This window comes from Buceros rhinoceros, unplaced genomic scaffold, assembly GCF_000710305.1.
Source record: "Buceros rhinoceros silvestris isolate BGI_N320 unplaced genomic scaffold, ASM71030v1 scaffold31544, whole genome shotgun sequence".
Classification (NCBI taxonomy): domain Eukaryota; kingdom Metazoa; phylum Chordata; class Aves; order Bucerotiformes; family Bucerotidae; genus Buceros; species Buceros rhinoceros.
Window position 1 is genome coordinate 368 of NW_010408102.1, and position 11435 is coordinate 11802.

At 45.3% G+C, this 11435-nt stretch overlaps 1 protein-coding gene across 1 annotated transcript in view; it reads left to right on the forward strand.

Annotated features, from left to right (window-relative positions):
• The window catches only part of SUGP2 (SURP and G patch domain containing 2), an 11453-nt gene extending 302 nt beyond the window's left edge, over positions 1 to 11151 (forward strand). The window contains exons 2-10 of the mRNA XM_010134767.1: positions 1072 to 2766; positions 3689 to 3806; positions 4476 to 4987; positions 5162 to 5273; positions 6038 to 6249; positions 6433 to 6549; positions 7439 to 7503; positions 7921 to 8057; positions 11031 to 11151. Of these exons, the coding sequence (XP_010133069.1) occupies positions 1072 to 2766; positions 3689 to 3806; positions 4476 to 4987; positions 5162 to 5273; positions 6038 to 6249; positions 6433 to 6549; positions 7439 to 7503; positions 7921 to 8057; positions 11031 to 11151 (3089 nt within the window). The remainder of the gene's footprint in view (positions 1 to 1071; positions 2767 to 3688; positions 3807 to 4475; positions 4988 to 5161; positions 5274 to 6037; positions 6250 to 6432; positions 6550 to 7438; positions 7504 to 7920; positions 8058 to 11030) is intronic.
• The last annotated feature ends 284 nt before the right edge of the window (positions 11152 to 11435 follow it).

Below are 11435 nucleotides of genomic sequence, written 5' to 3' on the forward strand. Positions count from 1 at the left end.
GGCGGCGGCGGAGTGCGGTTCTTGCCTTCCATCTACGTGCATCTGCTGAAAACGTGGACTTGTGCTGGTGGTTTTCCGCATCCATTTTTATTTAAGAGCCTAATTGCTCGCTATGACTGACGCTATTTCAATGTGGAATGCAAATTCCAGGCAAAAAAAATGAATTTCAAACAAAAGAATTCTGTTCAGGCTGCATGGGAGAGTGGTTCCAATTTCAGGGAGGTCTCCAGAGGCATCGCTGCAGGATGGAATTCTGTTGATGTCTGATAAGTTAAATAAATGTAGGAGTGCATCTGAAGCCTTTGGTCCTTGTATTTCATCTTCTTTTGGAGAAATAGCTAAAAGCAGGACATTAATCTCATGAATGTATACAAAGTATGATCTACAAATTATTTTCTCTTCTAAATTTGATATGTAAAATGTCTAGAAAACTAGCTTGGATTTCATTCATAGGAAATGCAGAGTTCTGACATGAGATCTCTTCTGTTTTCTTAAAGTTCTGTAAGCTCTGAAGAAATTATTTTAAATAATTTGTCCAAGTATTCTTTCTGAATTAGGGAATAGGGATTCTTGGATATGTTACAGGAAATCCTAGTATTTCTGACTCATGTTATCTTAGGTAATTGTGTATGAGTTTGTAGAAAGTACAATCTTCTGTTCAACTGTGACCTCTGACATTCAGTGTGTGAACAGACTGTGATGCTTTTAATCCTTTTACACCTGAGAAATTACAAGCACAATGTTCGCATCTTCCTGGGCTGAGGAAGCTGTGAGCAAGTAGGAAGTGGGGTTTATAGCGGAACGTGTGTTTCAGCTTTAGTGAGAGCAGAAGTTTTAATAAATCACCTTGTCATGGGTGTTTTGGTGTTGTTAGCTGTGTGTTGCTTTCTGCTGATTGTGAATTACTCAGTGTTCATAAGAAAGCAAATGGGAGTATCCCGGAGTCAGATGTGTGCACTGTTCGTCACAGGTTTCAGTGTGTTGACTCTTTGAGTGTCTGAATATGTTTATTAATGTTTTTTCTTCATAAACTCGCAGCGCATTGGTGTATTTATGCTTTTATCATTCCAGCTCATTCAAGGCCAGTCCCCAGACCAAGATACGATGGGAGTTTTCATGATGATGGAAGATACGCTCATGACAACGCCCAGCACCATCCACATGATGACTGGAGTGAAGACCCTAGAAATGATTATCCAGGACCTTCTTATAGACCTACTAGTCCCCTCATAAGGAAAGATAACTATTACCACGAACAGTACGGCCGCACAGCATCTCGTGACCGGGAATTTGGCCGCCCGGCATCTCGTGACCGGGAGTACGGGCATCCTGCTCTGCATGACCAGGAGTATGGGCATCCAGCTTCGCATGAGCGGGAGTATGGGCACCCAGCATCTCACGATCGGGAGTATGGGCACCCAGCGGCTCACGACCGGGAATACGGACACCCAGCCTCCCACGAGCGGGAGTACGGGGGCCTGGCTTCGCATGAGCAGGACTACGGCCCCCCCGACTCTTGGGAATCCACCGGACCGCATGAAGCTGACTTCAGTTCTTCAGATATTTTAGGTGACTTTAGATCCCCAGGACTGATGGAAGATGAATACGGCAACATGGAGAATCAGGAGTACGAGGTGGACTTTGGGATTCAATCCGACAGCGAGTTCCGACCCCCCATACGGAGGGGCGGCATGGGCAGGGGGAGAGTTCTGCGAGGAAAGCGAATTGCAAGGGGTGCCCTGAAAATGAAAGTGTTCAAAGGAGAGATCAAAACTCCCCTGAAGAAATGGAACACGAAGAAACCGCAGCCGGGCCCCGATCAGAAGCCGCCAATGCAACCTGATCAACTGGCAGAAGCTGCCGAGCGACCCAACCAGAGGCCGGTGACCGTCCCGCGCCCCAACCAAAAGCTGCCTCCACGCCCTAATCAGAGGCCAGCTCTTCTGACCACCCAGAGACCTCTTCTCCGGCTCCCGAAGCCTGTGCATGTTTTCAGAAACCTCAACTTCGACCTTGTGGACAAATCGGACATTTTTTCGACATTTGGAATAGAAATTATAAAATGGGCTGGGTTTCACGCGATTAAAAACGATGCGGAATTCTCCCGGCTCTTTGGAACTCTCTTTGAGCTCGAGACTGAAACCTGTGCAAAAATGCTGGCGTCGTTCAAATGCTCCCTAAAGCCAGAACACAGAGATTACTGTTTCTTTACCATCAAGAGTTTACAACATGCTGCTCTGAAAACTCCCAAAGTGGACAATGAGTTTTTAAACATGCTGCTGGACAAAGGTGCTGTGAAAACCAAGAACTGCTTCTTCGAAATAATAAAACCTTTTGATAAATACATCATGAGGCTGCAAGACCGCCTCCTCAAAGGGGTTACGCCACTGCTTATGGCCTGCAACGCTTACGAGTTGAGCATCAAAACGAGCGGGTTTGGTAATCCCAGGGAAATGGCGAGTGCTTTTGAGACGACTGTTTCTCTCTGCCGTAAATCTTTAGCACTTCTGGGTCAGACCTTCGCGCTGGCGTCTGTTTTCAGGCAAGAGAAAATCCTTGAAGCGGTGGGGCTCCAGGAGATGGCTCCAGCACCAACGCTGTTCCCAAACTTTGACGATTCAACGTTGTTTGGAAGAGAGTACATTGAGAACTTGAAGGCTTGGCTGGAGAAAAGTGGGTATCCAATTCAGATGAAAAAACCAGAGTCCACAGAACCAGAGTCCACAGAACAGGCCAGAAAACCCTCTCCGGACTCAAAAGAGAAAAGTGAGTGACCTGTTGTAAGGTACTGTGCAGTATAAAATGTCTTACTGTGTCACTAGCATTTTAGCTTAATTTTTATGTTTTCATTAGGTCAAGAATTCCTAACCCTGGGAATTCCCTGTGAGTCCCTGGCAGTGCTGAGGCAGGTAGTACATACAACCTGTGGCAGCAGTTGCTTTCAGCTCTCTGGTAGCCATCGTGTCTCCTGCCTCCCCTCTTCCACACGAGCTTATACTTTAAATCCAGGATTGCCACCCTGTGCCTCAGCTGCTCTCCCCTCCAGTGCCACAGCTCCTGGGAGGGCGGCCAGGGCCAGCCATGCCTGGGTACATCACCGCGGAGGTGTCTCTGTACCAGCAAAGCCGGAGCTGTAGCATTACAGCTTTTATCAGAAGCAGGCGTGTTTCTCTGAAGTTGTTTATGTACACACACCACCCTCTACAGGAGCACCGTCTCCTCTGCTGTGTCAGGCCATTGGTTCCTCCTCTCTACAGCTCCCTTACTCATTCCTACACTCTCCTGGTTTTTAGTCACTGAACTTCAGGTACTTTTGCCAGGAGCTCCTGCAGCACTGACGCTGAATGGCGACTTGTTTGAACTCAGAAGTGTTCACATAGGCTTATTTTGCACCAAATCCTTTTGGTGCAGTAACTGCCACGTAAAGGATGTCTTAACTTTCCCAGGGTGGCACAGGACAAGTTTCTTACACCATAGGGCTTCACATAAACTATTCTAGAATCTGAGCTGAGAAAAGTTAGGAAGGTTCTGAGGTTTCCGTCATTTACTCTAGTTTTACGTGCAGCATTTTTCTATTCATATGTTGAAAAACTGCAAACGTCAGTATGTTAAAGAATAAAAGAGGCGACGTTACCAGTTCTTCCTCAATGACAATAACACGGTGACTGCATTTAATGTCTTCCTCCAGCCCCGCAGCGAGCTGATCGGAAAGTCGTAGAGACGATTGATCAGCTGGTGAACAGCATTGTCTCAGGAACCTTGTCTGCCAAAGAGAGAAACGCTCAGAAGAACTGTCCCGAATATTGGTAGGTGTGTTTGAACTGTGTGTTGTAATTCTGCTCTCTGGTGAAGATATTTGGAATATATTTAATGGGTGGAAGATCAAAGCTTATTGTGTCTTTAATCAGACTTGTTGCAAATGTTTCCTCAGCTAATGATACTTCCTGATATCCCTGGAAATTGTCCTGTTGCTTCTGGTTTGTCTGATAGCCTCTTGACCTGTCAACAACAACTGTATGTCAATGCAAATACCAGGTTAAAAGCAAGGTACATTTACAAGAGGCAAACGGGAAGCAAATGTTGTTAGTATAAAGGTACAGCCAGGTAACAGACTCCGGGATCAAGGTTCTGTGGGTAATGTTGGAAAGGGAACGCTGAGACCCTTCGAGGTGTCTTGATCTCTGAACATGACAGTATCTCTTCATGTGTGAGCTGCAGCCAAGCTGATTAATTACCAGCCAAATGATTTATGTCAAACCCTGCCAAGATTTTTTTGCTTGACAGACTTGACATCCTGCTTTAGAAGTGGAGCTGGCCATTCCTCTGAGAAAAACCTCCTGGGGCTGATGTTAATGTACCAAGCTGTGTACACCCCGGAGAAAAGGATCGATCGCGCCCAAGTGCCTGATCTGAGAGTTTGCAGTTAGTCCTGCTTTCAGGCCAGGCTTTCATTTGGTGTATCTGATTGTGTTTAGGTTCTTGTCTGATGAAGACAGTCTAGAATACAAGTATTACAGGCTGAAGTTATCGGAGATGCAGAGGCTGACATCATCTGGAAAGGAAGCTGGTGGTGAGGGCAGAGCACTGGAAGAACCTGCAACGGAATCGGTCAGGGCCATGTTGTATGCCAGGAAAGTCGCGAGTATTAAGAGAAAACTATTTAAGAGAAAAAGACTCGGAATTATCACACAACGTGGTGTTCGAGGAAGGAAGGTGAGGAGAGCAACCATAGGAACACAGACTGTGCTGTCAGCTGGTACCGTGCTGAAGCACCAAGACAAGCACATCCAAGGTTCAGTCCAGACAAAGGCTTCTGTACCAGAAACCAGCCTGTCCGAGAAGAATTCTTCCCTCGACACAACCTCATCCTCACAGTTCCGAGCCACCAGTTCCGAGCTCTCTCTGCCAGCCGAAGAAAGGGAAGGTTCTGAAGATTTATTAGCACCACCAGAACTTTTCCCTCCCTTGTCCTCTCAATTTCCTGATGGTAGGTGAAGGTTTTAAATTGTAAATTATGTAAGAAAAGAGCTGGGTAGAATGTTCTGCTGGAAATTCTAAAAATCATTTGTTTTGCTGAAGTCGATAGTTCCAACTGTCCTGACCTTCCAGCGGGGCAGGTTTTGTGGGAAGCTGTGGATAACAAGCCTTCTCTTCCTTGCAGTGGATGCTAAAACGATGGAGACTGCGGAGAAACTCGCCAAGTTTGTGGCTCAGGTAGGACCAGAGATTGAGCAGTTCAGCATAGACAACAGCGCGGATAACCCAGACCTTTGGTGAGTTACCCACGCTTTTCTCTCGGTAAATGGAAAAGGGACATCAGAATGTGCCTGAGCCGTTACTGAGGAGCTGTTTGCCTTCATTTCTCGTTGAGCTGTGTGCCCTTAGTCAGTGTGTTTAGGAACAGACGATCTGGAGCAATTCTCCCGGCTGTCCTGCTCACACCTCCGGTAATGGTGAATACCTGAAATGCCTGAGAAAGGACAACCCTTCTCCCAAACACGCACACGCACTGATTGCTGTATTTTTTTGTTTTATATGCCAAGTAATCTGCTTGCATCTCCAAACGGTGTTCTGCCAAAGAATTTCCAATCTTATTTTATGAAGTGAGACTTTGATTACAACGGCCTAAGTGCTCGAGACTAAATTAATAGGGGCCTTTCTCTTTTAGTCATACTCTGCCAACAAAACCAGAGCCCTGTTGTCTCAGAATCAATACACCTTTTTCCACACAGCCCGCAGGACTGAAGTTGGGAAGATCTGCGTTCTCTGCTGGGGTCTGTTTGCCTTCTGAGCCGCCCAGAACCAGCATCTTGTCTTAGTTTCTCCATCTATAGAATGAAAGTCGTTGTGCGGGATTCTGTACGGCACAGTTTGAGCAGTGCTGTGAGAAGCGAGGAGGACGACTGCTGCCCTTAGTACCTGTTGTCGGGGAATCCGACATTGAAAAGCTTAATAAGAGATTTATTTCTAATGTCTGATTCATGCTAGTGAAAGAAAATCTTCTTCTGATGTTACTTTTGCTGTCATTTTTGCTCAGGTTTCTGCAGGATCGAAACAGTTCTGCTTTCAAATTTTACCGAATGAAAGTCTACGAGTTATGTCCATCTATTAACTTCAGCGCTGTGTCAGAAGCAGCTGATGCTGGGGAAAGCGGTAAACCTGACGAGAGAAGTTTGGATATTTCAGAAGAGGAGGAGGAGGAAGAAGAAGAGGAAGAAGATAATGAGGAGGAAGCAGAGTTTGAGGAAGAGATCTCCCGGCCTTTGGAAGAAATGGAGCAAGCAGAGGAGGGCGAAGAGGATGCCGTGGCAGCAGGTAGAGGTGTGGAGAGCCTGACGGAAGAGATGATTGCCAAAACGGGAGAGGAGGTGTCAGCAGGTGAAGTGCAGCTGGCCACCTCATCTGACGGTGCTGCGCCAAATCTGTCGACACAGGCATCAGCTCCTGCTCCTGGCAGCCTCTTTCCTCGCAAACGCATCAGCAGCAAGTCTCTGAAAGTCGGTATGATTCCTGCATCCAAAAGGATTTGCCTCATAGAGGAACCAAAAGGTGAGTGTCCTTGGAGGGCATTTTGAAGGTGGCAGTACAGAATTCCTGGTTTTCTGTACTTTGACTGACACTGGCTGAAGGAATTACGGCTCTTTACCAAAAGTTAATACAATACTCACTTTAAGGGTTCATTCAACTGCCAAAGGAAAGTCTGAATAAATTGTGTTATGGTGTAACTATACAATAAATGTACAATAAATTGTACTGTAGTGCAACAGCAAAAGTTTGCATCAGTTGTCATTCCTCAGATATTCTCTCCGTATCCATGAATGTTGCCACCCCTCTGCTGCTTAAAAACTCACAGCGGTCGTTGTGTGGGGTTTATGTTACCAGTGTGCGGAAGGTTAACAGGCTGAAGTCTAGCACTGACCATACTTGGAGTGTTTGACTTCGGATTGGCCTGTCCAGTTTTCTCAGGACGGCCACAGCGGGTGGGTCATGATGCTCCAAGACCTGAGAGGTAAGTGGCTGAAAACTGATTCTTTGTGCTCAGAAGCTGCTTCAACAAATGTCTTGTCTTTGCGTAATGATGTTTATTGGTGAAGGTTGTTCTTTGTGATATGAAAATGATATATAATAACGTCGTTTAAGTCCAGTCTGGATTTTCTCTCAGAGTGTTACGGAAGCTCAGGGAAATGATGGATCTGAAGGCCGTACAGCACATCGTCCATCAGTGTGTTGCTGGCATGACCCTCCAGAACTAACTCCCTTTTTGTGGTGGAGGGGGAAACCGGTCTTACCCTTGGGTTTTGTTATTATTACTCTGATCTTTCATATCGGTTCTGATTTTAGGCCAAGGCATTAGAGTCCCACAGAGGCGTAATTTTAGAGTTCTGTATTAAAACTGTTTTTCTTTACAGCTGAATTTTGTTTTTGATTTGACTTGCAGTGCATGAACCTGTCAGAATTGCTTATGATAGGCCTCGTGGTTGCCCAGTTACGAAGAAGAAGAAGGTAAAGAACTCTTCTGGTTTGCCATTGCATGTGAGAGTCAACTGTCTTATAAGAGCCGGGCTCTGAAAAGGTGTCACTGTCATAAGATCGAATTAAAACCTGAGGACCCGGATCCTGAAAAAGCCTGGACTAAACCTGAGAAGAGCTGCGTCTTGTAATTACCTGTGTCAAAATGGAACATGTTCTGGTTGGAGCACTACTGGAAAGCTTATTATGATTATTAAAAAAATAATAACTAAACCAGAGCATTTTTTTGCAGTGTAGCGAGTGAAGTGCTGCTCAGAAGATATTTCTGTGTATCTAGAAATTCAAACACCCGTAGTTTAGTGGGGGTGGGGATCTGAGGGATTTTTAATACATCATCTGGCTGCATTATAAAAAAGCACCCTTTGTTTTTCTGTTTTTTCCTCTCCATAGAAACCAAAAGATTTAGAATTTTCTCACAAGAAACTGACAAACAGGAACGTGGGTTTCCAGATGCTTCAGAAGATGGGCTGGCAAGAAGGACATGGCCTTGGTACCCGAGGAAAAGGGATCAGAGAGCCTGTCAAAGTGTATGTAATGGGCACACACTGCAGAAATGTGACAGCTCTGGAAAAGGCTGGGATTCTAATAATAACTGTGCTTATCCAACCTAGATGTGGCCAGTTCAGTGCTTTGTTTCCCTCCCTTCTTGGCGTTGGCCTCTGGCCTCGGTACAGTTGAGCGTGGAGACTTGACGTGTTGTCCCGGCCAGGCTGGACAAAGTCTGGTCTGGAAGGTGGCTGGTTCTTGCCACCGCTTTGGCATCACTGAAGGCTGCAGCAGGAGTGCTGCAGTGTGCGGATCTGATACGTGGGTGCCCCCATTCCTCAGGAGGGGGTTTGTGTTGCTTGGTGTGTTTAGGTTTTATAGTGTTATCCTGGGAGTCTCCTTGCTACCACGCCTGGTACATAATACAGAAATACTTTGGGAAAGTCATACACTGCGCTCCTGGGTTTAGGCAGCAAATTTCTTTTCACTCTAATTCTGTGATTCATTCCACTGCATGCTGAAAGAGGTAAGTGCATCTGCCAGCAGGTAAGTGTGCTTTTTCCTTTAAAACCACCTGGTGTTCAATCTTCATGTTGTCTTTTAAAGTTGCTGTATCCAGTGTCCGCGGCTGGCAGCACAGGCTGATACCTCCTTCAACTCCCTGACCAAATTAGGAGGCAGAAACTCTTTATTTCACTCTGAACCCATCTAACGAGCTTTTCAGTCCACACACACAGTCTGTGCTTGAAGTCTTCCTCCTCCAGGGATTTCTGTGTTCTCCTTGTGCCTTGGACAGTGCTGGTCATTTTAGTTGGTAGGATGCTTCTGGGTGGTTGTTTTCTCTTTCCTTTAGTGCTCCCTCCGGTCCAGTGGCCACCAGTATTTTTTTCTATTATTTCCTTTTTCAGCAGCAAATCCACAAGGAGAAAGCAGCTTCCTTCGCTCTTTGTGTTCACCAATGTTAGAACCTTGGTTCTTAACCTCAAAACTTGTTGGGACCAAATACATGAGTAATTATTTTTCTTTCTGTAGCTCCTGGCACAAGTTTTGCTGCATTAATCGTGAGCTATTTAATTGTGTCTGGTCTGACAGCTCACCACGTTCCAGACCTTTCTGGCCGTCTTTAAGAACTGCATTTTTAATATGTGCTAATAACAGTTTTTCCAGCTTGAGCCTGTGGCTGTGTTACTCCTCAAAGACAGCTGCAAAGAGTGGTGAAGAACTGCTGTCTGCACCTCTAACACTCGTTGACCTTTTCTGTAACATAGAGGAAATCCCGTAGTATTGATGATTTTCACGGTGTCACCCGTCTTTCCTTTCCCATCAAAGTCGTTCTTTGGACAATACTCTGGGACAGCCTCGGTGAGGACGGTGTTAGGAAAGCCTAAAGCCTGTCTTTGGCTGCGAGGACAAGTCATATTCCCAGGTTTGAGGAGATTTGTATTTATGTTACTGTAAAAGACACGTGAATTGCACGCTGACTCCTCACGGAAATGATGGGTCCAGAAATTCTCAGTGAAGTTTCACGTTAGTTTTGTGAGCTGTTCCCTGGCTTGAGGAGTAACTGGTTACAGCTCTGGCTCTGACCGTTGTAGAGTTCAAGAGACTGTTTTAAAAAAGAAAACCACACTCAAAGGCAGAATGTTGTTGTGGGATAGACCCTCCTGTGAGTAATTATCTCATGCCTTTGATTAGGTTTTTTACTCTGAAAGAAATCTAGAAGAGGTACTGTGGTGTGAGTAGAAAACAAAAATAATCTGTTCTTTCTGTGTGGAAGTACGAAGCAGCCAGTGTGTGATGGGCACGGCAGATGAAGAAAGTCTGCTGCAAACAGGCCGTACTAGGAAAGATGAAAAAAAGCAAAGTTCTGGGAGGTCTTTTAGGTGAATTTAGTTTTAACTGTAATTTAAACTCTAACTTGATCATACAGCTGCCGTGTCAGGTTCTGTGCCATTCAGAAGGAAAAACAGCACCCAGGGTTCCTACCGTGGGCTATAAAGTTGAATTTGCTTTTAAGCGTCTGTGAGTATTGTTTTAGAATTGCACAACAATCGACTTGGCTTAAGTGGACTTATTATTACAGCAACTGGATAGGAATAATTTTTCTTTATTCTGCTTAAAATCCTCAGATTTTACTCCGATAGTGAAACAATCCTAGTCTCAGCACGTTTCTTACTTCATGTGATGAAATCTTTAACAGATAACGCTAATGAACCTGACCTGGAGGATAAAACTGGCACAGGGGATCATTCCTGTGGCGGAGGTTTCATTAATCGAGCTTTGATGTCCATGTTCTATGCACACAGAGATGGGCTTTAATTATTTGTATCTCTGCATTCTTGTGGGTCGTCCTCTCCACTCCCCCTCTCCCCCAGATGAGTGATCCTTCCAGGGCAGAAATGTTTTGATGCTGGCAAGGCCTGTCTGCTTCTCTTGGTGAGGTTGCATGAAGAGAGATGAGTTAATGACTCATTTTCCTTGGAAGCTCACGAGCTCCAGTTTTGGTCTATGGTGCGTGTCCTACAGCGCTTCAGCTTGCTTTGGGTGCCAGAGATTTTAAGCAGCGTTACGTTCCCTCAGTAAAAAATTCACCTTTTATCCAGAGTTTTGTGGAGTTTCCTACTTGTTCCTCAAAGTCTCTGACTTTGGCCATTTTTAAATGTCACAAACAAGGTGATTTTTGCTACCTTTTAACAGAGGATCCTCTCTACCATGAATAAAGTGGTTAAAATCCATGTAAGAATTCGATCTATTAGACTATCCCCGCTGCTCCCTCCATATGGTGGGAGCGTTTTCCTCTGGTGGGTATTTGCACATGTAGTGGGAGGTGGGAATTGCTGTAGAGTTCTCTGCTACGCCAGGTTCCACGGCCCCGCTCCCCCTCTCCCCCATATGAAGCAGAATGACTTTCCACTTGAATTGTGTCGATGTTGGAAGCTATTGTTTTGATCTCTTCTGCACGTTGTCAAATGTAACAGAAACAGAGTGTTCTAACTATTCATTTTGCTCCCTAGGGGTGCTACATCTGCAGGGGAGGGCTTGGGTGTTGCAGGGGAAGAAAATAAAGAAGATGCATTTGATGTTTTCCGTCAAAGAATGATACAAATGTACAGGCAGAAAAGAGCAAGTAAATAGGTATGTGCAACGGACACGTCTGGTTTATGAATTCCTGCAAATATTAACGTACCAGGGCTTTTTAACTCTTCCTTTACCCAGAAAATGTTACTGTTTCCATGAGTGTATCTGGCCTCTTAACGTTTCATGAGAATCCAAACCTTCGCTGAACTGCTCTGAACTGCTAAATTACCCCAAATCTTACTTTCTAGGTTTGACATAAGAGACTCACTCGCTAGAAAGCGCACGGGAAGGCAAAGGCTGCTGTGTGAAAGATCTCCGGCAGAACATGCCAGTACGAAGAA